This window comes from Lagenorhynchus albirostris, chromosome 9 (genome assembly GCF_949774975.1).
Source record: "Lagenorhynchus albirostris chromosome 9, mLagAlb1.1, whole genome shotgun sequence".
NCBI lineage: Eukaryota > Metazoa > Chordata > Mammalia > Artiodactyla > Delphinidae > Lagenorhynchus > Lagenorhynchus albirostris.
This window is the reverse complement of record NC_083103.1, coordinates 40,871-64,275: the sequence shown is the minus strand read 5'-3', so window position 1 is coordinate 64,275 and position 23,405 is coordinate 40,871. Positions and strand designations below refer to the sequence as shown.

The 23,405-nt window shown below is 50.5% G+C and overlaps 2 protein-coding genes across 6 annotated transcripts; one reads left to right on the top strand and one right to left on the bottom strand.

Moving 5' to 3' along the window:
* Positions 1-453: 453 nt before the first annotated feature.
* On the top strand, positions 454-16,826 carry SIRT3 (sirtuin 3). Of its 4 annotated transcripts, none has more exons than XM_060158035.1 (7): positions 454-569; positions 5,147-5,332; positions 5,415-5,647; positions 7,336-7,436; positions 13,193-13,354; positions 14,538-14,747; positions 16,320-16,826. In XM_060158035.1, exons 1-7 carry the CDS (start codon positions 487-489, stop codon positions 16,347-16,349), a joined length of 1,005 nt encoding a protein of 334 aa, XP_060014018.1. In that variant the 5' UTR covers positions 454-486; the 3' UTR covers positions 16,350-16,826. The 4 variants fall into 4 exon arrangements, with proteins under 4 accessions (XP_060014018.1, XP_060014020.1, XP_060014017.1 ...); XM_060158038.1 differs by having other exon boundaries at positions 490-569; positions 5,155-5,332; XM_060158037.1 differs by lacking the exon at positions 14,538-14,747.
* An 871-nt stretch (positions 16,827-17,697) lies between these two features.
* Positions 17,698-23,298, bottom strand: RIC8A (RIC8 guanine nucleotide exchange factor A). Of its 2 annotated transcripts, none has more exons than XM_060158032.1 (10): positions 23,090-23,298; positions 22,765-22,812; positions 22,088-22,678; positions 21,506-21,597; positions 20,884-21,034; positions 19,933-20,028; positions 19,703-19,847; positions 19,483-19,627; positions 18,944-19,063; positions 17,698-18,543 (listed from the first exon to the last, which is right to left on the bottom strand). In XM_060158032.1, exons 1-10 carry the CDS (start codon positions 23,171-23,173, stop codon positions 18,423-18,425), a joined length of 1,593 nt encoding a protein of 530 aa, XP_060014015.1. In that variant the 5' UTR covers positions 23,174-23,298; the 3' UTR covers positions 17,698-18,422. The 2 variants fall into 2 exon arrangements, with proteins under 2 accessions (XP_060014015.1, XP_060014016.1); XM_060158033.1 differs by having other exon boundaries at positions 22,088-22,267; positions 23,090-23,297.
* Between the last annotated feature and the right edge of the window lie 107 nt (positions 23,299-23,405).

Here is a 23,405-nt window from a genome sequence, read left to right as displayed (position 1 = left end):
TTCCTAGTAGTGGCTTTCGAGGACTAAGTATAAATATGATGCCTGTCCATAGAAAGCACTCCCAAAGTGTTAGTTATCATCGCCATCTCAATTGAAAAAAGGTGGGAGCGAGGGTAGAGAAATGCAGGTTCCTGGTTTGGTCTCGGGTACCAGAGGAGGGAGATCATCAGACTAGGAAACCGGCCCCACCTTCCGTCCACCTCCACCTGGGCTGCCGGGGCCGGGAAAGAGAGCGCGAGGCTGTGGTAAGGGCTTGCGGGAGCGGGGCGCTGGGGGACGGGGAAAGAGAGCGCGAGGGTGTGGTAAGGACGCGCTGGGGCGGGGCGAGGGTGCACCGAGAGGGGCGGGGCGCGCTGGAGGTGGGGAAAGAGAGCGCGAGGGTGTGATAAGGCCTCGCAGGGGAGGGACTTTCGGGGGTGGGGCGTGCTCGGGGGCGGAGCGCGCACGTGACGCCTGGGCGCCTGACGCTGCGGGCTCTGGAGGAACATGGCGCTGTGGGCTTGTTCAGTTGTTCCCGCCCTCAGGCTTTGGGGCCTGGGAGGTGCGCGGCCCTGGACCCGCCGGCCTTGGTTTGTTCCGGGTGACGGCGGCGGCGGCGGGGGTGGCGGGCGGGGCCCAGGGCGGAGACTGACCCGCTCAGGGGAGCGGGGGAGTCAGGCTTCCCCCTGCGTGGTCGGCGGGACGATTGGAGGACCTGAAAATGGCAAGTCCCTGCTCACGCGGCCCTGAAGGGTGTTCCGGAGACACCCATGGCATTGGTTTCTCGTTTCTTCCCGGGGTATTTTGGGCGTGTATAAGCAACATTACTTGTTTATTCTTGACATCCCGCCCCCTTTTTAGTTAGATTCTATTCTGTACCTGTCCTTTTTTACTTAACATGTCTTGGAGTTACTTCCATTCTAAACAAATGTTTTCTGAGCCTTTTATACTAATCTGTAGAATTCCATTATATGGATGTTTCATACTTTAACGAGTATCTTGTTGAAATGGGTTCTAATCTTTAGTTATTACAGATAATGCTGTGTTGAATAACCTTATTTGTACCTCACTTTTGGGATAAATTTCTAGTAGTGGAACTCCTGCGTCTACATTTTATTGCCCCACATAAAGGTGGTGCAGTTAATACTCCCACCAGCGTATGTTCATACCCCTTCACAGGTTCATACACAATAATTGCACATTTTGAGTTCTTGTCTAGGAACTGAACCTACAAGTGGAAAAATCTTAAGGCCCATAGTTGCTAATCAGAGTAGTTAGGAAACTAACTTAAATGCCCACTAATGGTCAAGTGTTTACGTAAATAATGGTACGTTCATTTAATGCCTTCTTACACAACTACCAAAAATATCGAAGAGTTTCATAAAGAAATACCAAGGAGGAGTCTTTCTTTCATCCAAGAAACTTTTAATTGGACTCATTATCTACCAGACTGTTCTAGATGCTAGGATGGAGCAGGGGTCAGACAAACTGTTGCCTCCATGGAGCTTATTCCAGTTTCAGAATCTGCAGGCAGTTGTGTGGGTGGGGCATGGCTAAACAGTGACCCGGGCCACCAGGTGCTGATCAGGAGACCGCCATCATTCAGTAAACCCTGCTCCCACTCTCCCCACCCGCTGCTCCCACCATCAAGCAGAAGGCTGGAGGGTGCCTGCGAGGAGCAGTCCGTTTGCACAGGCTGTCTGCAAGTTGGAAGTTGTGCCTTTTTAGGGCTCTTATAAGAAATTGTCCTTTGTTGCCGTTTCCCAGGCAGCACCCATGCTTGCCCCTCAGAGCACCCCTACTCCCAGTAACTCTCATTCCATGTAGCATATACTTTAAGTCATTCAGTATGTTCTAGACATTCGGCAAAATTCTGCCGGGTGTTTTTCAGCGACAGACGTTTTACTGATGTAGATGAGAAATACACATCAAGTACCCTGAGTAATACCTTGCGTGCAAGTAGGCACTCAACAATGGTAATGACTTCTACAACATGGGTATTTTTTCAACACCAGCAAGCAACTCTCTGCTTTTCCACAGACACCGACGGGGTGTCAAATTTAACTGAATTCTGACTCTGTCAGCCTGGAGATAGCACCAGCTTCCACAGGTTAAGGGCTCAGTCCCACAAGACTGACACCACTTCAGCCGCCAATCCAGGTTCACCTGTGCTTCTGACGAACTGACTGCAAATCGGAGGTTCCCACGACCCTCTCCTCTGGTTGGATTCACTTGCTAGAGCGGCTCACAGAATTCAGGAAACCAGTTTACTTACTAGATCGCGGGTTTATTATAAGGGATATTACAGGATATGAATGAACAGCCAGATGGAGAGATATGTATATAGGGCGAGGTTTGGAAGGGTTCTCAATACAGGAGCTTCTGTCCCTGTGGAGTTTAGGGCCTGGCACGTGGAAGCTTTCTGGTTCACCAGCCTGGCAGCTCTCTGAACCCCCTCCTTTTGGGTTTTCATGGAGGCTCCAACCCTCTAATTGTGGTCAGTCCCCCTGGCAACTATATCCCCATCCTTAGGGGATTTCCAATAGTCACCTCATTAACATAAACTCAGTGTAGTTGTGAGAGGCTTGTTATGAATAACAAGACACCCATTTCACCTTCACGGCTCTGAAGTGATTTTAGGAACTGAGGCCAAAAGGCCAAATATTGTAACGAAAGATGCTCCCGTTGCTCTTAGGAAATTCAGAGAGTCCTGGGACAGAGACCAAAATATATATTTATTATAAATCACAGTATCACAACTTCCCTCTCATTCCTTTTGCATTTCTCATAATAATTTGCATTTAGGAGGAGCTCAGTAAATGTTTGGGTGAGGACCTTAGGTGAATAGATGTTGTTGATGCTGTGTGCAGGGGGGCATTTAATAGCTGTGGTTGGAACCAGAACCTTCTCTTTCCTTCCTAACCATCTGACTGGTTTTCATCGGAAAACCCTCTTTGGAGATTTCATTGACTTTTGCACTCAGAAGAGCTGCCTTCACAGGTGATTTTATGCAAGTCTTTGATGCAGCAGAACTTTCTTCAGAATCTAGGGGCCTCTCTGCAAGAGCCTGGGGAGGAGTGGGGAAGCATTGTTTTCCCTGCTGCATCTATTTCCTGTACTTTCTGCTGGGAGGTTTACAGCTATGGATTTTTTTCAAAAGACTGTAGGGATCGTCTCTGGCTCCCTTGCTTTTAGCTTCGGCAGCTGAGGCTCAGGGTGCTTGAGCGACTTGGTGAGACAGGCAGTGAGCTAGGGCTGTGCCTCTCCTTTTGGTGCCCTCGGCCCTGCCTTCCCTTGCCACGTTCCTCTTTCTCATCACACACCTTTCTGAGGTCTGTTCTTTGGAAAACCAAGATGATGCTTTGTGTGTCAGGAGAGGCATCACAAATGGACTGAGCGGCCAGCAAGCCCCTGAGTTGCACTGTCATTTACCCCAGAGTGGAGTGTGAGAGTGCAGGAAGGGAAGGGGTGACAGGCACCCTAAAGGGAGGAGGGGGAGCCAGCACTGTCACCTTTCAGAGGAGGGCGAAGTGACTTCTCACCGGGTTCATCAGTGGCTTCATGAAGGAGGTGGCCTTGACTCTGGGAGACTCTGGACACGCTGAGGTGGAAAAAGGGCTTTTCAGGCAAAGGAGCTGGGTTTAGGGTGTATACGAGAACCAGGAGAGGAGGGGTCTGTGAGAGGGAGTAGCGGGGTTGAAGCCATCACTGGGGCGGGGTGTGTTGTGCTAAGATGTTAGGGTGCTCTGGCTGGCAGAGGGTGTCTGGGCAAACCTCACCAGCCGTGTGTAAGCAGGTGGGTCTGTGCAGATTTTTCAGGAACAAGAGAAAAACCAAAGACAGAGCAACCAAGGCAGTGAGTTAGGGTCGCACTCCTGGAAGATAAGCTCTGGGTTGTCCTGACCTGTATGTAAAGATGTGCTTTTAGCGTGCGTATTTCTTGCTTGTATCACAAATGAGTAAAATAAATACTCTGTTTCCTGTTTTTATGTCTGTATTCACTTTAGATTTATCAATCATTTGGGGAGGGCTGTCGTTTCAGTTGGGTTAATCTCTTTTCCTGTCAGGGTGGAGGGCGATGTCCTGGAGGCGGGTCATCAGGCCCTTCTCCTGGAGGATGGGTGCGGTAGCTGCCAGCCCTTGGGGTGTGAGGAAGGTGCCCTGTGTGGTGGGGCTGGCCGTCTTGAACTCTGGGTGAGCTGCCAGAGTGATGCCAGGCGGTGATGAAGTTGTGCAGCTCAGGCAGCTGCCAGATGAGGGCCCCGAGAGCAGATCAGTAAACCCAGAAGGCCTTCAGGCCCGCACTCGTCTCTAGCCTGCGCGCCCCCAGTGGCTGCAGACTTGCTTCAGTGGAACGTTTTTCAGGTGTCGCTCCAGGCTCTGTGCTGTCTGTGTTGCCCTCGTCTTCTTCCGGGTGCTTTCCTGAGTTTGGAGTCACTTACTGAGTCCTGATGCCTCTCCGAAGCCTGTGACTTGTTTATTGTGTGTCTTGCTCTTTTTGTGTGTGGAAGAGCACCTCACCCCTGACCGTTAAACTTGTTGAGAGCGTCTCAGCTCCTGGTCTCTGGAGTTTTGCGGGGAGACCCCGAGGTCCAGTCTGCCCACTGCCTTGCGTGGGTTCTGTGACTTGTTTGGCTGCCATGTAACATGAGCAGCCTCCTGAGTAGTTGCGGACGTTGAAGTTTCTGCAGCAGTTTGAATCGCTCACTGTTAGGATATGAATGTTTGTTTTTGGAATGGTCTCTTGAACCCACTTATCATCCTGGTAATATTTGGTGTAAAGTCTGAGATGTTTAACTTTCTTTAAATGTCACTGAGTATTTGTCACGTCCCAGGTACGTTAGGGTGTATGGCTCTGCAGAGAGTATCCCCAGAGACCCCGCAAAGGGATGCCCTTGGCTCTAGCTTGAGCCTTCAGCACTAGCCTTTGATAACAGGAATTGTGAAATGATACTTTCCTTATTTGCACAGTTGCTATTAACCTGAAATACGTCTTGATTTCTGAGTTTGTATTTTATCCATGGTGAGAAAGGTGGTCGTTTGGGGGGCAGGAGGGAAGTGTGCGGTCATTCTCAGTGGTGGGGTTGGGGAGGGGAGACATGGCTCATTCTTGCTAGCATGAACTGGATTATCATCGGTTACGTGACTGCTCTCCTTTTCCTGTCAGTGTTGCAGGTGGAGGAAGGTCCATATCTTTTTCTGCCAGTGCCTCAAGTGTCTCTGGAAGCGGAGGCCACAGTCAGAAGTTTCTCCTGCAGGACATTGCTGAGCTGATTAAAACCAGAGCCTGCCAGAGGGTGGTGGTCATGGTGGGGGCCGGCATCAGCACACCCAGCGGCGTCCCAGACTTCAGGTGCCGTGCAGTCCCCATGCACCTCCCTGGCTGCCTGGGGCTCTCTCCTGAAGGGCTCAGAGCCTCTTGCTTCTCTCTGCAGATCTCCAGGGACTGGATACTACAGCAACCTCCAGCAGTACAAGATCCCCTACCCCGAGGCCATTTTTGAGCTCTCATTTTTCTTTCGCGATCCGAAGCCGTTTTTCACTTTTGCCAAGGAGCTGTACCCTGGGAACTATAGGCCTAATGCCACTCACTACTTCCTGCGACTGCTCCATGACAAGGGGCTGCTTCTGCGGCTCTACACACAGAACATCGATGGGCTTGAGAGAGGTGAGACCTCCGTCCTGTCTCACATCTTCTCACTCCTGCAGGGAAGGCTCAGGTGCCTGTTTCTGGGTAGGGCTGAGGCCCAGTGCTTATTCCCCATCCTTGTGACTGATTTTGAGCCAAAAAGTTTTGCCTTTGTCCCCCCAAAAAATGTCCTCTGTGTGTTTAAGTATCACTGTTGGGACCTCATTGGTGGACCCATTTTCTGGGCTGTGAGTTTGGGATAGAACTAAAGTTGACATTGGGAGCTTCTGATCCGTTGATTTCTTTTCTTTTTATATGTATATATTTTAAAATATTTATTTATTTGGCTGCATCAGGTCTTAGTTGTGGCACACAGGATCTTTGTTGCGGTGCGTGGGCTTCTCTCTAGTTGTGGCGCACGGGCTCCAGAGCATGTGGCCTCAGTAGTTGCGGTACACAGGCTCTCTAGTCGTGGCACGTGGGCTTAGTTGCCCTGCGGCATGTGGGATATTCGGTCCCCGACCGGGGATCAAACCCATGTCCTCTGCATTGGAAGGCGGATTCTTAACCACTGGACCACAAGTGAAGTCCCCTAATGATTTCTTTTTTAAAGTTTTCATTATGGGATTTTCCGAGCACACAAAAATGAAGAGAAGAATGTAATGAATCCTCATGTCCTCATCACCTCATCATGGCTAGTCCTGTTTAATCTGTGTCCTACCCCACCTCTCTCTCACCCCCAACTATTTTGAAGCAGATCCCTCTCATCATAAATTTAATACATAAATCTAGCAATGGATATCTTTAGAAGATAAAGACTTTTAAAACACAACCATGATATTGTCACACAGAGAAATCACTCATAATTCCTTAAGTTCATCAAACTCAGTGTGTGGTGATTTCTTGACTGTCTAGGTGGCGGCCACAACCAGTGATTCATGGGTCATACTGTCATACAGACCCCTGGCCGTGCACCCTAGAGAAGCAGTTGCCGGGGCCTCTTCTTACGTGCAGTGACGCTGACAGGTGCTGACAGGCAACTCTCAGCAAGCCAGCGGCAGCTCAGCCAGGCTGTGGGTGTGTTGTGATTCGAAAAATGGAGTTATCTCGACTCCAGGAAAATGTTTCTTTGCTAGAAGGACTCTACAGCTTGGAACCACATAGGCAGCAGTGAATACCCCATGGGGACAGTCTCTCTCCTGGAGTTGCAGCAGGGCAGGCCTTGTGGGAAGGCGGGAGTGCGTGGCTGTGAGCTTCGGCGTATGTACAGTGAGGACAGTGGGAAACCACTGCAGCTAGGACCAGGTCTGTGTACCTACAGTCTTCCAGAGCTGACGGTGATAACAAAAACTTCATGATAAGTTACCTTTTGTCTGTTTTTCTACAGGTTTTTGGAAATGTATTTATAATATTTTCTCACTTTTACTAGGTGTCTGTAGCATAGAAAATGTTTTTCTTAGTATTGGGTGTACTTTTATCTGGACTTAAATGTTTTTTCTACTGTGTTTTCACAGGCTTTGTTTTAACTGTGATTCGGCTCCATGTTGGAGCCTCACCCCTGAGGTTATTCTGATCAGTGGGGTGTCGTTTGTAGGTGACAGAGGCGGGGCTGTCGGGCTTCCACCAAGGGCAGTGACTCCTGGAGGGCCTGCTCAGCCCAGAGGTTACACTAAGGGGCTTCCGCCCAAGCTGGGGGCAGCAGCACTTAGCTTTGGTTTGAATTTCAGCGTCTGGCATCCCTGCCTCAAAGCTCGTTGAAGCTCATGGATCCTTTGCCTCTGCCACCTGCACCGTCTGCCGAAGACCCTTCCCAGGGGAGGACTTTTGGGTGAGTTGTCACACTGACAGTTCTCTCCCTTCTGCCTTTCTCACTGGGAGTAAGCTGGAGAAGCGGTGTTGCATAAGCATCATGTCGGAAGGACAACAGAACAGTAATACTAAGAAAATATTTTTAATATGTACTTGTAAAAAATTAAGGCAATACAAACAACAAGGATTTACGGTATAGCATAGGGAACTATACATTCAATAGCTTTAATAACCTATAAGGGAAAAGAATAAAAAAAGAATATGTATACATACATATATATACACATGTATAACCGAATCCCTTTGCTGTACACCTGAAACTAACACAATATCGTAAACCAGCTGTACTTCAGTTTTTTAAAAATGTGCAAGTCCTAACTCCCAGTACCTGTAAATATAAACTTATTGGGCCATAGGATCTTTTCAGATTAAAAAAAAAATAAGGCAATAGAGAAATATATAGGGAAAAATGAATCTGCCTTCATCCAGTTCCTGTAGCCCACTTTTAACAGTTTGGTGTATAATGTTCCAGGCCTTAAAAAAAGAAAGATATGTATATACAAACATACATGCACACTTCTGGGTACTTACACCCACACACAGTTACAATTTTTTTTCATTAATGGGATCATTAAGATTAATGTGCAACATGCTTTGTCACTGAGCAAAATTTCATGGATATTTTGTGTCAATAACTACAGCTCTACTTACTGTTTTTAGTAACTATAGAGCATTCCATTTAGCAATTCACCTGTTGTGGGATATATTATGATGTTTGTGATTTTTACTATTAAAAATAATACAGTAATGATACCCATGTTTACACCTCTGTGTACTTCTGGGAATATTTGGGAATAGAATTTTTTTTTTTTAATTTTATTGAAGTATAGTTGATTCACAATGTTGTGTTTAATTTCTGCTGTACAGCAGAGTGACCAGTTATACATATATATATTCTTTTTCACATTCTTTTCCATTATGGTTTATCACAGGATATTGAATATAGTTCCCTGTGCTATACTGTAGGCCCTTGTAGTTTATCCATCCTATATATAATAGTTTGCATTTGCTAATCCCACACTCCCAATCCATCCCTCCCACACCTCCCTACCCCTTGGCAACCACAAGTCTGTTCTCTTTCTCTGTGAGTCTGTTTCTGTTTCGTAGATATGTTCATTTGTGTGGTATTTTAGATTCCACGTATAAGTGATATCCTATGATATTTGTCTTTCTCTTTCTGACTTACTTTGCTTAGTATGATAATCTCTAGGTCCATCCATGTGGCTGCAAATGGCATTATTTCAGTCTTTTAAATGGCTGAGTAATATTCCATTGTATATATCTATATACACCACATCTTTATCCTAGAATGGTTTTTTTTTTTTTTTTTTTTTTTTGCGGTACGCAGGCCTCTCACTGTTGTGGCCTCTCCCGTTGCGGAGCACAGGCTCCGGACACGCAGGCTCAGCAGCCATGGCTTACAGGCCCAGCCGCTCCGCGGCATGTGGGATCTTCCCGGACCGGGCCACGAACCCGTGTCCCCTGCATCGGCAGGCGGACTCTCAACCACTGCGCCACCAGGGAAGCCCTGTTTGTAGATTTTTTCATGATGGCCATTCTGACTAGTGTGAGGTGATACCTCCTTGTAGTTTTGATTTGCACTTCTCTCATAATTAGTGATGTTGAGCATCTTTTCACATGCCTCTTGGCCATCTGTATGTCTTCTTTGGAGAAATGTATATTTAGGTTAGGTCTTCCGCCCATTTTTGGATTGGGTTGTTTGTTTTTTTGATATTGAGTTGCATGAGCTCTTTGTATATTTTGGAGATTAATCCTTTGTCCGTTGATTCATTTGCAAATATTCTCTTCAATTCTGAGGGTTGTCTTTTCATCTTGTTTATGGTTTCCTTTGCTGTGCAAAAGCTTTTAAGTTTCATTAGGTCCCATTTGTTTATTTTTGTTTTTGTTTCCATTACTCTAGGAGGTGGGTCAAAAAAGATCTTGCTGTGATTTATGTCAAAGAGTGTTCTTCCTATGTTTTCCTCTAAGAGTATTATAGTGTCCGGTCTTACATTTAGGTCTTTAATCCATTTTGAGTTTATTTATTTATTTATATACAGTTGGTTTTTTTAATAGTTTTTTTTTTTTTTTTTTAGATGTCGGGGTAGGAGTTTATTAATTATTTATTTTTGCTGCGTTGGGTCTTCGTTTCTGTGTGAAGGCTTTCTCTAGTTGTGGCAAGTGGGGGTCACTCTTCATCGCGGTGCGCGGGCCTCTCACTACAGCGGCCTCTCTTGTTGCGGAGCACAGGCTCCAGACACGCAGGCTCAGTAGTTGTGGCTCACGGGCCTAGTTGCTCCGTGGCATATGGGATCCTCCCAGACCAGGGCTCGAACCCGTGTCCCCTGCATTGGCAGGCAGATTCTCAACCACTGCGCCACCAGGGAAGCCCCATGAGTTTATTTTTGTGTATGGTGTTAGGGAGTGTTCTAATTTCATTCTTTTACATGTAGCTGTCCAGTTTTCCCAGCAACGCTTATTGAAGAGACTGTCTTTTCTCCGTTGTATATCCTTGCGGAAGGTGGATTCTTAACCACTGGACCACTGGGGAAGTCCCTAGAATGGGTTTTTTTAAAGTAGAGTAAGATAGAGTGGAAAATCTTAAATAAAGATGAAATTCTGAAATATCAACATGGCACAGGATCCTGTCTTTTATTTTTTATTGAGGTGAAATTCACATAGCATAAAATTAACCATTTTAAAGTGTACCGTTTATTGGTATTTAGTACATTCACTGTGTTGTGCAACCGCCACCTCTATCTAATTCCAAAATATTTTCATCACCCCAAAGGAAAACCCTGTATCCACTAATCAGTCAACCCTATTCCCTTCCTGCCCCCAACCCCTAGCAACCACTGATTTTTAAAAAAATTCTATTGGAGTGTAGTTGATTTACAGTGTTGTGTTAGTTTCAGGTGTACAGCAAAGTGATTCAGTTATACATATACATATATTCATTCTTTTTCAGATTCTTTTCCCGTATAGGTTATTACAGAATATTGAGTAGAGTTTCCTGTGTTATACAGTAGGTCCTTGTTGGTATATAGTAGTGTGTATATGTTAATCCCAGGCTCCTAATTTATCCCTCCCTACCACGTTTCCCCTTTGGTAACCATAAGTTTGTTTTTGAAATCTGTGAGTCTGTTTCTGTTTTGTAAATAAGTTCATTTGTATCATTAAAAAAAATTAGATTCCACATGTGAGTGATATCATATATATGTCTTTCTCTGTCTGACTTCCTTCACTTAGTATGGTAATCTCTAGGTCCATCCATGTTGCTGCAAATGGCATTATTTTGTTATTTTTTATGGCTGAGTAATATTCCATTGTGTATATGTACTACCTCTTCTTTATCCATTCCTCTGTTGATGGACATTTAGGTTGGCAATCACGGACCTTTTTGTTGTCTCCATAGTTTTGCCCTTTCCAGAATGTCATAGAGTTGGAATCATACAATATGCAGCCTTTTCTCACTGGCTTCTTTCACTTAGCATTATGTATTTAAGGTTCCTCCATGTCTTTTCATGGCCTGATAAGCACTTTTTTTTTTTTTAGGCTAATATTCCATTTGCTGGATGTAACACAGTTTGTTTATCCATTCACCTACTAAAGGACATCTTGATTGCTTTGGCAATTATGAATAAAGTTGCTATAAACATCCATGTGCAGGTTTTTATGTGGACATAAGTTCCTCTGGGTAAATACCAAGGAGCGTGATTGCTGAATGCTATGGTAAGACCGTGTTTAGTTTGTGTCTTCCCAAGGGGCTGCCCCATTTTGCATTCCCAGCGGCAGTGAATGTGAGTTCCTGTTGCTCCACATCCTCATAAGCACTTGGTGTTGTCAGTGTTCTGATTCTGGCCGTTCTTAATAGGTGTGTAGTGGAATATCATTGTTTAATTTGCAATTTCCTAGTGGCATATGATGTTGAACTTGTTTCATATGCTCATTTACCATCTGTATATCTTCTTTGGTGAGGTCTTGGGCTCAGTTTTTAACTGGGTTGCCCATTTTCTTATTGTTCTTTATCAGATGTGTCTTTTGCATATTTTCTCCCCGTCTGTGACTTGTCGTCTCATCCTCTTATTGTCTTTCACAGAGGAGAAGTCTTTAATTTTAATGAAGCCTGACTTACCATATTTTTCTTTCATCGATCATCTTCTTCCACATTGTGTTGGCTATTCTGAGTCTTTTGCTTTCCATATCAACTTTAGAATCAGTCTGTTGCTATCTATTCTCTGCATATTTTAAAAAACTTTTCTCTTTGGAGTTTTGCACTTTACTATGGTTTGTCTCCGTATGGATTTCCTTTTGTTTATTCTGCTTAAAAATTGTAGAGCTTTCTGAATCTGAGGTTTGATATCTTTCATTTTTGCTGAAAAATCTTCAGTCATGACCCTTCAGACAGTGACTGCCCCACCATGTCGTGTCCTCTCTGTGTGGACCTTGGGTGAAGCACCTCTGAGACTGGTTCACGCTGTCCGCAGCCCTTGGCGGCTCTTTTCTACACCCATCCTGCTCGTCTTTGTGCTGCATTCTGGGTTCTTCTCCTGATCTACTTTCCAGTTTATCGATATTCTGTTCTGTCATAGAGGATAAAGCCCTTCCACTGAGCTTTAATTTTCGATACTCTACTTTTTATTACTGGAAGTTCTATCTGGTTCTTTTTCAAATCCACGACATTATTTTGTATAGCTTTCTATCTCCAATAGATATTTCAAGCCTGTCTTTTTAAAAATTTACCCATAATATAGTTTCTAATCTGTATCTGCGAATATCTGAAGTCGTTGACCAGCCCATCTCTTTTGTCTGTTGTTTCTGCTGCTCCTTACTGGGTTCTGCCTGCAAAAACAAATCCCATTAGCTGTAAAGGTTTATCTTAGAAGCCAGGTGTCTTTTTCCTTAGTTTCCTCCTCTAATGTCTAGCCCAAGCATGAATCCAAGTGTAGCAGGATATAATAATAGCTTACATCTGCTTCACCTTGGCCTGCAAGGAGGAAGTCTGTGGAAAATGTTGTGACTCATAACTCCAGCCAGTGAGTTGAAGCCGACCTGAATGTCTTCAGGGCTAAGGTGATGATGTCAGGATCACTTCAGCTAAAATCAGGGACAAATTGAATAATGCCTGTTGTTGGCCAAATGCCTACAGAGTACTTCTGAGGACTATATAATCAGTACAGTTGACCTTTGAACACGGGTTTGAACTGTGTGGGTCCACTCATATGTGGATTTTTTTCAATAAATGTGTACTGCAGGACTACTTGATCCATGGTTGGTTGAACCACAGATACAGAGGAACCATCTGTACAGAGGGTTAACTAACTCTAAGTTCTGTATAGATTTTCATTTGTGCGGAGGGTTGGTGCCCCTGACCCCTGTATTGTTCCAAGTTCAGCTGTGTTTCCTCAGCACCTGCATATCTCTGATAAGCACCCCAGGTGCAGAGCGTAGTGTTCAATGCGTTGGATATCGTATGGTGTCCATGATCTGCTTTCAAATACTGCAAGCTCCCCAAATTCTGGGGTGCTATATGAAACTGGCAGAGTGTCAGTAATTGCTGAAGCTGGGTTCATTATAGACAGGGGGCTTCACTGTACTACTGTCTCAGCTGTGGAACGCTTGACAGTTTCTCAATAAGAAGCTGGTTTTGCCTTTTCCGTTTAAAGTGTGTTGTGACAGCTTCCTTGGGCCCCCTTTCTCTCTGTGTCACCCCAGGCCGACGTGATGGTGGACACGGTCCCACGCTGCCCGGTCTGCACTGGCGTTGTGAAGCCCGACATCGTATTCTTTGGGGAGACGCTGCCCCACAGGTTCCTGCTGCATCTGGCTGACTTCCCCATGGCAGACCTGCTGCTCATCCTTGGGACCTCTCTGGAGGTTTGTCAGCAGGCCTTGCGGTGCACAGACATGTGGGGAGGAGGCTGGCGGGACGAGGCAGAGGAGGTGGGGCTGGTGGGACAGACGCCCTGGGGCCACACCTCTGGAAGATGAGTGGATTCAACATGCGAGGAGGCAGAGGTGTTCCAGGCCTAGAATGGGGAGCAGGGAGGATGCTCAGCGTTGGAGGTATCCAGAGTGCAGGTGGGCACCGTGCGCAAGGGGAAGGGGTGTGGGAGACGTGAGGCGGGAGCAGGTCTCCCAGGTCGTATCACAGAGACCGACCTTGTGTAGAGGCAGTGAAACCAGGGATGTAGCTGGTCATCCTCGGGATCAGAGAGACTTGGGGACAGGGACTGAAGTGAGCAGATGTCCAGGAGGCTGAGCACAGTCAGACTGCGGGGCTATGAGAGACGGCAGAGAGGGAACGGCTGGACTCGGAGCCTGGCGTCACTTTGAGGACCGAAGAGAGAGGTGTCTGTCTCTTCGTGGGGGTCAGGGCCTTTGCTGGGGAGGGGGAATCTGGATCAGGGATGCTGAGTGCAGTCCTGCACACGTGTGTTTGAGGGGCCTGGGAGATGCCTCCGGATTTGAAGCTCAGGAGACTTCTAAAGGACGTGATGAGACCCTGAAATGGGCTGCGCCTGATTGGATGCAGGCACCAAGGGGCAGAGGGGCCAGAAAGACCTGTGCCTGGGGCCCCAGCCAGTCAGAGGCCCAGAGCTGTGTGTTTCTTCAGTGAACCTGCCTGCTGTGTGCCAGGCCCTGTTGCAGTGTGTGTGTCAGGACCCCCTCAGTGGTGGCCCCTCTGTGAGGGGCCGGGCCCTTGCTCTCAGGGAGCGCGACCAGATAGATGAGCTGTCATGTCACTGGTGAGTGTGGATGAGGAGGGCAGGTAAGGTGGTGTGCATGAACTTTAGCAGGGAGACCCACAGGACCCAGGAGATGTCGGAAGAGAAAGGGGGCGTGGATGAGAGGCAGGCTGGGGTGGGGGAACAAGGGCATCGAGACCCAGCGGTGGGAGTGCTACTGAAGAAATGAAACGGATGCTGGGTTTTCTCCATATCCAAGGTCTCACTGTCAGTCTGTGCTGTCCCTCCGAGGCTGCAGGGGCTGTGGCAGAAAGGTCCCGAGGGCTTGGGAGGGCGGGCACTGTGCTCCTCACGTTTGGGCAATTTTTCAGGTGGAACCTTTCGCCAGCTTGTCTGAGGCCGTGAGGAGCTCGGTGCCCCGACTGCTCATCAACCGGGACTTGGTGGGGTCCTTGGCTAGGCATCCTCGGGGCAGGGATGTGGTCCAGCTGGGGGACGTGGTTCACGGTGTGAAAAGGCTGGTGGAGCTTCTGGGCTGGACGGAGGAGATGCGGGACCTCATCCAGCGGGAAACTGGAAAGGTAGGGACTGCTGAGAGTCACGGGAGGGGCCATCTCTTCTACTCTGGGGTCTGGTCAACCTGGAGTGGCGCCCTCTTTGGCTAAAACAGTAACAGTAATAGGTAATATTGCTGTTAACCCTGTACCAGGCACTGTTTGGCGCCATCTATGTGCTTATGAATCGGGTGCTGTGATTCTTAATACCTCTGTTTAGAGATGAAGAAACTGATGCTTCGTTCCTGCTGAGTGGCAGAGTGGAGATGAGGGTCTAGGCAGACAGGGCTGTCGTTCTGCAGTCGTCACACTTCAGCTGTCTTTGTACCCTAAACTGAAGGAGCACTCCAGGATAAGATGTGATTCTGAAGTTCTCTGAACCTGTGTGGGATGATGCTTTTAGGAGATAATCAGAGTGAGAGGAGTTGACGTATCATCTGCTGAGCGTAGAAAGTCAGAGAGCCTTGATCTCTCTAGATGTCAAACCTCCTATAAACAAGTGAGGTTACAGAAGATGCAGTTTCCCATGAGAATCAGTTAGCACGTGTAGCCTTGATGTGAGGGGTTCTTTTCTACAGGGGGCAGCATTAAGCATTTTAAGTCCAGTCGTCTCAAAGAGGATTATGTATGATGACAGCCAGGTTTAACACTGCTGGAAGTGGACTTCACTAGAATGCTGTAAGTTATATTCTTGCCATCTCGGGAAACCTCTCACCTTCTGGCTGTGGCTGCTTCAGGACTCAGGGCCATGAGTCAGCCCTTTCCTCTCACCTCCACTGGCAAAAGCCCCCAGCCTCTGGCTACAGCCTGATTTCTTACCAATTTGAACCAAAGCAAGAAGAATATGAGGCTTTTTAAAGATATAAGACTTTGCAGTTATATTGTTTTCATGATATTAGACATCATTGCCTTTCAATCCAGAGTTTGGCTCTTAGGGATAAGATGTAGGACGGTGCCATTTCTCATCTCATTATATGGAGGAAATAAAGACCATCAAATGTTAAAGTCACGTTGCTGGGTCGCTTAATGGAAGCAGAGTCCGGCTAATACGGATGCTTACACTTTACACCTCGAGAGGAACCGTAGCAGATGCCTTGCTCACAGGGGAGTAGAGATCTTGGTCAGATCCGCCTGGCAGCTTACACAGGAGCCTTGGGTGGCTGACTTCCTACTTCCATATAACAGCAAGACAAAGTCAAGTAGCCTCTATAGACGTTTAGAATTATAGTCCTATAGGATTTGACCTGTGCTATTTTCTAGTTCCACAGAAATTTGTGTAAAGTTACGATTTTAGGGGTTTACTTATTTTAAAAGAGTTGCTGTCCAAGAATAAACACTAAGGGATGAGCTGAAGTCTAAGCTGGATTACTTTTCCAAACAGTGAACGTACGTGAGTACATCTCGACTGGTTACTTAAGCGAAGCCCTCCATTTAGCCGCCCAGTTTTGCCCAGCCCTGCTGGCATCGTCTTAACTTGGTTGAACAGCAGCATTTGCGGACAGAAAAGCTTCCGTTTTAGGAAATAATTCAATTCCAGGCCCTGAGATGTGCCCAGGTATGTTTTCAGATAACCAGTTTCCTCTCTCCTTTGTGCTCCAGCTTGATGGTTGGGACAAATTAGGAGAGTGAGGGCTGCTCCTCACGCCAGAAAGGGCTACACGGGAGCCACCGCCCACTTCTGACGAGCCCTCTGCCTGAAGAACAGCTCGGGCACGCTTACAAATTTTGGCTGAACCAGAACATGCGACCTGAGGCTGCCCCTGGAGTGTCTTCCCAGGTCATGAGTCTGTGCACTCGGGGCCACCCCAGCCACAGATGTGCAGGAGCTGCCTGGCCTGACTTTTTGCTGAAGCTCTTAATGCCACAAGCGTTCTTCTGATGGTCAACCTCTTGGACTCAGACAACCTGGAACCCCAGACTGGACTCCATCTGAAGGGCAGGTTTAGCATCTGTCCACTTGGGTCGAGCAGCCCCAGTCACACCCCAAGTGTGGGTCTGGGTCCCAGGTAACGCACTAGGGTTTTCTAGCGCGGTGGCCTCTTTAGTAGGTTTATTTTTAGAGATTGTCCTTCATTTCTGGCATGAAGTAAACTAATAGAGAAACTGGGCATCCCTTCATTTTTGTCTCCTGAAAGGGAAGATGAACGTGGAAAGGGGAGCTTGGGGGTGTGTGCGTGTCTCTCCTCTACTGAAACCACCCGAGGACTGAGAACATTTGTCCCTGATTCATCTCAGAGATGGGCATAGTGCCCTCTTCCAGCTCAAGTCCACGGGACTTTCAGAGCACCCAGCACCCCTCATAAAGGTCATCGCATCCTGTTCACTCGACCCTGATGCCTTTCACATCAACCCCCAGAAACTCATCTGTTCCAGACCATTCCAGCAGCTTCCTGTCTCCCTGTTTCTACTCGCCCCCATCAGGCCTTCTTCCAGTAATGCTGCTAGAATTAACCTCTAAGACAGAAGGCAGTACTCATTTGGAAACCTCGCCTAGCTCCCTGACCTGTGCTCAGGCCACACTGCTGTTTGGGCAGAACATACTGTGGTCTCCCTGCTTCTGTACAGGCCTCTTCTGGGGTTGCCCCAACCCTGCCCCCAGTGCTTTCTCCTTCCTGGCATCTTGTCTTCCCCACTGGGCCCCTGGGCTGGAGCAGATCTCACCGACAGACTCCTCGGGAGACCTGGTGGCCTCACTCTTCAAGAACAAGACATGCGGGCTTCCCTGGTGGCAAAGTGGTCGAGAGTCCGCCTGCCGATGCAGGGGACACGGGTTCGTGCCCCGGTCCGGGAAGATCCCACATGCCGCGCAGCGGCTGGGCCCGTGAGCCATGGCTGCTGAGCCTGCGCGTCCGGAGCCTGTGCTCCGCAACGGGAGAGGCCACAACGAGAGGCCTGCGTACAGCAAAAAAAAAAAAAAAAAAAGAACAAGACACGCATACGCACCTGGGAAAAGTGCTGAATTGTAAGAAAAACATGATTCTATTTCTGCTTAACGTGCCTTTACTTGGTATCTTGCACATGTATTCACACACAAACATCCCTGCCTGGAACTCTTTATTCCAGAATAATGTTTCTGTGAAGCTCTGTGGTGCATGACAGAAATCTAGACTTATGGTTTCAGGAGAGACATTTTCCTTCATGTATTTATGGTTGAAACCAGTGGGCAGGATTGAGACCCAACTGTCACAACCAGAGAACTTGGGCACTGAGCCAGGACCGAGAATGCAAGAGGCTGCCAGCCGTGCACTCAGTGGGGACAAAAACAGCAGATCCTACCTTGTGTGTTTCTGGCATTAGCATATAAAGTTCCAGCAGGTTCTTTCCCCTGTGAAATGTGGTGCTTGCCCAACACCAGCTCTGGGCCTGCATGCCAGCTGTGGATGTGCTGTGTCTCACTCAGCCCCCGCCCTCCCAAACCCATGTACATTTCTGCCTTCAGTTAAGCCCTGCCCTCAGGCACACATAAAAGAAACCACTTCATTTGCGGAAAGCAAGGCTGAGTTCCCAGAGTTCATAGGACAAGACCCTCGCAGCCCTAAAGAGAAGAAAATGGACCAAAGGCAAATCACGAAAAGAAGTGTGGGAGTAAAGAGAAAAGGGTCTCCGAGTTGGAGGGAGGGATGTGGCTTCCCCAGGTCCTGGCCCCCAGGACTCCTCTGGAAGCAGCACCAGTTCTGAAGGGCAGCGGAAGAGCAGCCGTTCTCAGTCAGGGTCCGAGTCAGGGTCCGAGGAGAGCTGTCCCTCCATGGTCTCGCACATGGCATCCTGCAGGGATGTGAGCTGACCCCGGGGACTCATCCCCATGGGCTGGATGACTCTGTGCCTGAGGGGAAAAGGCGTGGAAGGGAAGGGCAGGGGTCCTGCTCACCCCTGGCTGCGACCTTCTGTTCCACCAAGCTGCTCCTGTTTACTGGGGAAGCCTGGGTGGGAACTGTTTCAGTCAGGCCTAAATCCTGACTGCTACCTAAGCTCTGAGACCTTAGGCAGTGTCTTAATTTCTCTGGGCCTCAGTTTTCATCAACTGTAAAGATGGACCTAATACTGATCTCAGCCCTAACCCCTGGCTAGAGAATTTCCTCCAAGACAGGTGATTTCAAACATTAGTAACGCAGCCCTGCCAGAATCTAACCCCCACTCTGATCCCACTTCCTGCGGCTCGCAAGACAGGACGTGGGTCCTTCTCCTTTGTCCCAGCGCTGGGCCCCTCCTGCCAGGCCACATACCTGGAGAGCTTGTCAAACATGTTCACCAGCTTCATGGCCTCATGCTCTTTCTGCTCCTCTGTCATGCCCTCCATGGGGTTGGGAGGCTTTTCCTCTACCCTTCCAGTCACTGGGTTTATGCTGTTTCACAAGAGAGGGAGCATGGGGAACGCATCAGTGACTTTGCAGGACAAAAGAAGGCTGTGTGGGGTGAGTGGAGTTCCTTATCTTCCTGCTTGGGCTTGTAATGGCAAGAAACCCATTTTCCTGGGTGCGGGGAAGGCGAGGCAACTGCAGAAAAGCCCCCCCTCCTGGAGCAGCAGGTAACCAGCTCCTGCCGTCTGGACCACCTGGTCCCCGGCACTACTCGGCCCCCTTCAGCCGGTGTTCTCAACAAAACACCCTGATGTCAGAATACGTGTCACTTGGGAACAGCAGCCTGATTCTATAAGGTTTTACCTGCTGGTCACCCTGTCCTGCCCACCCTGCGGGCCCAAATGGGTGTGGGAATAGGAATGGGGGCCGAGTGAGGGCAGCCCGAGGATGTGGGGGACACACACCTGGCCTTGGCTTCCTTGTACTCGTCTGTGTCCGTGTCCTCGTCCTCCGAGTACTGGCCCTCAGGCCGGCCCCCTGCCATGAGGCCCCTAGCAGCCAGGAGGCCGGCAGCATTCCCGTAGCCTGTGTACTTGATGAATCGGGGCACTGAAGGGCAGGGCACAGGTCAGTGTGCAAACGTGGCTGGGGAGGGGCAGGCGAGGGGCTGGCCCCCTGACTCACCGCTCTCAGAGCACAGAACAAACAGGAACTCGGCTGCCACCCTCTTCACGTCGGTGTCCAGGTGCGTCATGAGGCGAACCAGCTTGTTCCGCAACAGCTCCCCCACCTCGGGCCGGGTCCTCACATCCCGCAACGGGGGCAGCACCTGGGGATGTAGTTGTCCCTGAGCCCAGGCCTGGAACGACCAGGGTCTCTGACCAGGGCCTGACCGCGGCCCCTCTGCCCCGTACCTGGGCCTTCAGGAACTTCCTGGCGGGGCGGTGCATGCGGGCACACTCCGTCAGCACGCTCAGCACGGGAGCCACACTCTCCTTCAGCCTGTGCGTCTGCAGAGGAGCCTCTGTCACTGGACTGCGCCCATCTGACTCGAGGCCAGGGGAGCTAGGCACATGCACCAGACGGTCCTGGCAGGAGGCGTTCGGGACGAGGCCCCGCCACAGGGGCCCCAGCTGAGGGGCTAAGAGAGGGCAGTGGGTGTCTGTGTGAGCTTCGAAAAGGACAGGCGTGGACCCTAACTCAGGGCCATTTGCATGCCCTGCAACTTGAGGCAAATCACTCGACTGCTTTGAGTCTCACTTCCCTCCCTTTACACCACAATGGTGGGGAAAACAGTGTCCCAAGCTGTTAGCACACCGCCAGAACACAAACCAGCTCCCAGGGCACGCAGGCAACATGGATTCCCCGGGGCCCTACAGAATCTCTTTGGCTTGCGTGATACATCTGCGAACACCAGGGGGGCTGGTTAGAGCACTGGCTGGCCAATGCCCTGGGGTGCAGCCGCAGGAATCAGGGAGCCTCTGGCTTGAAGGCCCTATGGGTCCCCTTAGGGACGCCAAGGCACAGCCGATGCTCGTCACCAAGGGCTGCTTGTGCTCAGTGACACTTTGAGTTTAGGGTCACAAGCAGGGACTACGGGTGGGCGGGCTTCTCAGGGCCACTCAAAGACCCACAAGGAAATCTAAGAAAATGAGTCCTTTGCTAGACTCTGAAAACTTGTTTCCGTATACTTCTCAGGGAGAAGGGTCCAGCCTCCTGCGTGGCCGGACCGTGGAGGAGCTGGAGCGTCACCTGAATCACACTGGGGGGCTGATCTCCACCTCCCAGCGTGGACTACAAAAACGCAGCGACCACAGCTGCTCGGGAAAGCCTGGACCAGAGCCACAGCAGCTCCCCCTGCCCACCTGGTGCAGACGCTTCTCCAAGAAGCTGAGGAGAACACGAATCACATCCATGTTCACTCCCAGGAACTCCAAAGAGCCTTCGTGGGGTTCCAGGGTGAGAAGAACGTCCAGACATTTGAGGGGCAAGTTCCCCAGGAGGTTCACTGTGTGGCTGGGGACAGATGAAAGGGGCATTTGGTAAATCCAATCCCCGAGCCCAGGTACAACGCTTGCCACCACCTGCTGGGGCCACGATATGAACCAGCGTTGGGGGCCTGAGCAACAGCACGAGGTACCAGAGCTGAGGGGAACACTCCCTGCGAACGGCCGACCTAGTGCACATCTGGGTCGAAGCAACGCAGTCAAAAATCAGAACCTCCCTATGCGTAGGTTAGCAACGATGGACGTGAACAAGCGTGCTGCCTCACAGATACCATACTGTCCGCGACGCCACCCAAAGTCCACTGGCACGTTCCTGTCCCCGGACTCACAGCTCTTGTCCTAGCTGTGTACTGTAAATGCCGGAGCTCCCCGGAAACACACTGGCGTCCGTCTCACCCAGGTGAAAGAAGACTCTAGAGCTAGGAACCACCAGGGAGACCTGCGAGCAGGACGCCCCCCGCACGACAGGCACCACCCTCACCCGTGGAACTCCTCTGTGCGGTCTCCAGCAGCAGCAGCCATCACGCAGTGCCGCAGAAGGGTCCCCAGGTGCCGGTAAAGGGCAGTGTCTTCCTGACCAAAGAGAGAAAGATTCCTGTGAGAGAGAGCCCCGCTCGCCCCCATCGCTGCCAGCTGAGGTTCTACCGTCTGGCCCACCGCAAGCCCACGCGCGCTAATTACACATCTCTACTGTACACCTGGATGCTGTCCTTTCCCACGCGACCTGAAGAACACCCTCCTGACTAAGAACGTTGACGGATCCCTTTGGAACTGCTCTGCGCTTTAGGTCCATGCTCACAGAGGCGTGGTGATGAGTCTCTCACAGCCTCCCCCCACCAAACAGCCCTCCTGCCAAACTGCAAGAGCCAGTTATGCTCTCCACCGCCCTGAGAAAACTTCCTTGAGGGCCCTGTCCCGGATGGGCATCTCCCTGCCTTCTCTTGACAGGCTAAGAGTTCCTCCTGGTCTGACGTGGAGAAATTTGAAGATACCTGGCAAAGCAGCACATCCAAGAAACGTCCAAGTTGTCATACCCCACCCACAGGCTAAGATCAGCCCTCACCTCGTCCACTTCCCTCTTGATGGAGTCGAAGGTGATGTTGAAGAGCACTTTGAGGATCTCCATGGCTCGCTCAGTCTCCTGGGGAGGCAGGAGCTCAGGGGGCCTCTCTCCAGGGGTCATTCCCAGCGTCAGCTCCAACGCTTCGGTCAGCAGGTGCACTCCCTGCAGCTCCTGAAACAGCTGCTGGCGCACATCGGCGCGAAGTGCCGTTAGCAAGAAGAGGAGGCGCAAGTCAAAGAACTGGACGTCGTGCGGGAAGCTGCTCTGGCGGTACAGCCCCACTCGCTCTGCGAGCCTCACCACTAGACCCGCCTCTGCCGCCAGCACCTGTGCCACGGGGCTGCTTAACACAAGGTTGCACAGGCACTTAAGGGACTCAAGCACAACATCCATGTCCAGGGGTTCGGGGACCGAGCCCTGGGAGGCGGAGATGCCAGCATAGCAGGCAAATGCCTGCAGGCTCCGACGGCTGGTGAATGAGTCCAGGCAGCTGCGGTCCCTAGACAAGATGCGGATGCTCTGCAGCCAGATGATGCGGCGGGAAGGTGGCAGGCCCTGCTCCAGGACCGAGACCAGCAGCTCCGCCAGTCTCTGTGGGCAGGGAGAAGAGCGGTTCCACCAGGCTCCTCTACCTGGGCCACCCGTCCCTGCCCCTCTACCCTTCGTTGAGCACCCACCTTCCTGTCCTCCTGTTGGGCAGCATCAAACGTGAAACTCTGGCAGTTCTGCAGAGAGACCCAGAGGCTCAGAAGGCGCAGGCCCACCGCGGCAGAACCCGGGCTCCGTGGATAGGGACCTGAGGCCGCAGGCACCGCTCGGAACAGATGGCGCCCCAGCCCCACACACCAGCCCCCACAGCAACTCCTCAGAGACTTGGCGCTCCTCCCCGCCGCGTTCCCTTCCACCCTCAGCCCCTCGCCACGCTCACCACTCACGCCCCCGCCGCCGGCCACGCGTGCGGACCCCACCCGGCCTCACCTCCTCCCTAAACGTCCCGCTCACCTCCCGGTTGTATGCGCGAAGAGCCTCCATAACTACGTCCTCCTCCCCCGTCTCCACGGCATCCGCAACCGCCCGGGGCTCCATGGCGGGCCCGGGACCCGGCGCCGGGAAAGCGGGAAGCACCTCGCTTCACGGAACCCGGCCTCCGTCTGCCTGCCCCGCCCAGGCTCGGCGCACTGGGGTTGCCACGACCGGGCTTGCGCGGCGCCGCGGGGCGGGGCCTGGGAGGCGCGCGGGGGAGGCCGGGACAGGGTGTGCGCGGCGCCGCGGGGCGGGGCCTGGGAGGCGCGCGGGGGAGGTCGGGACGAGGCGTGCG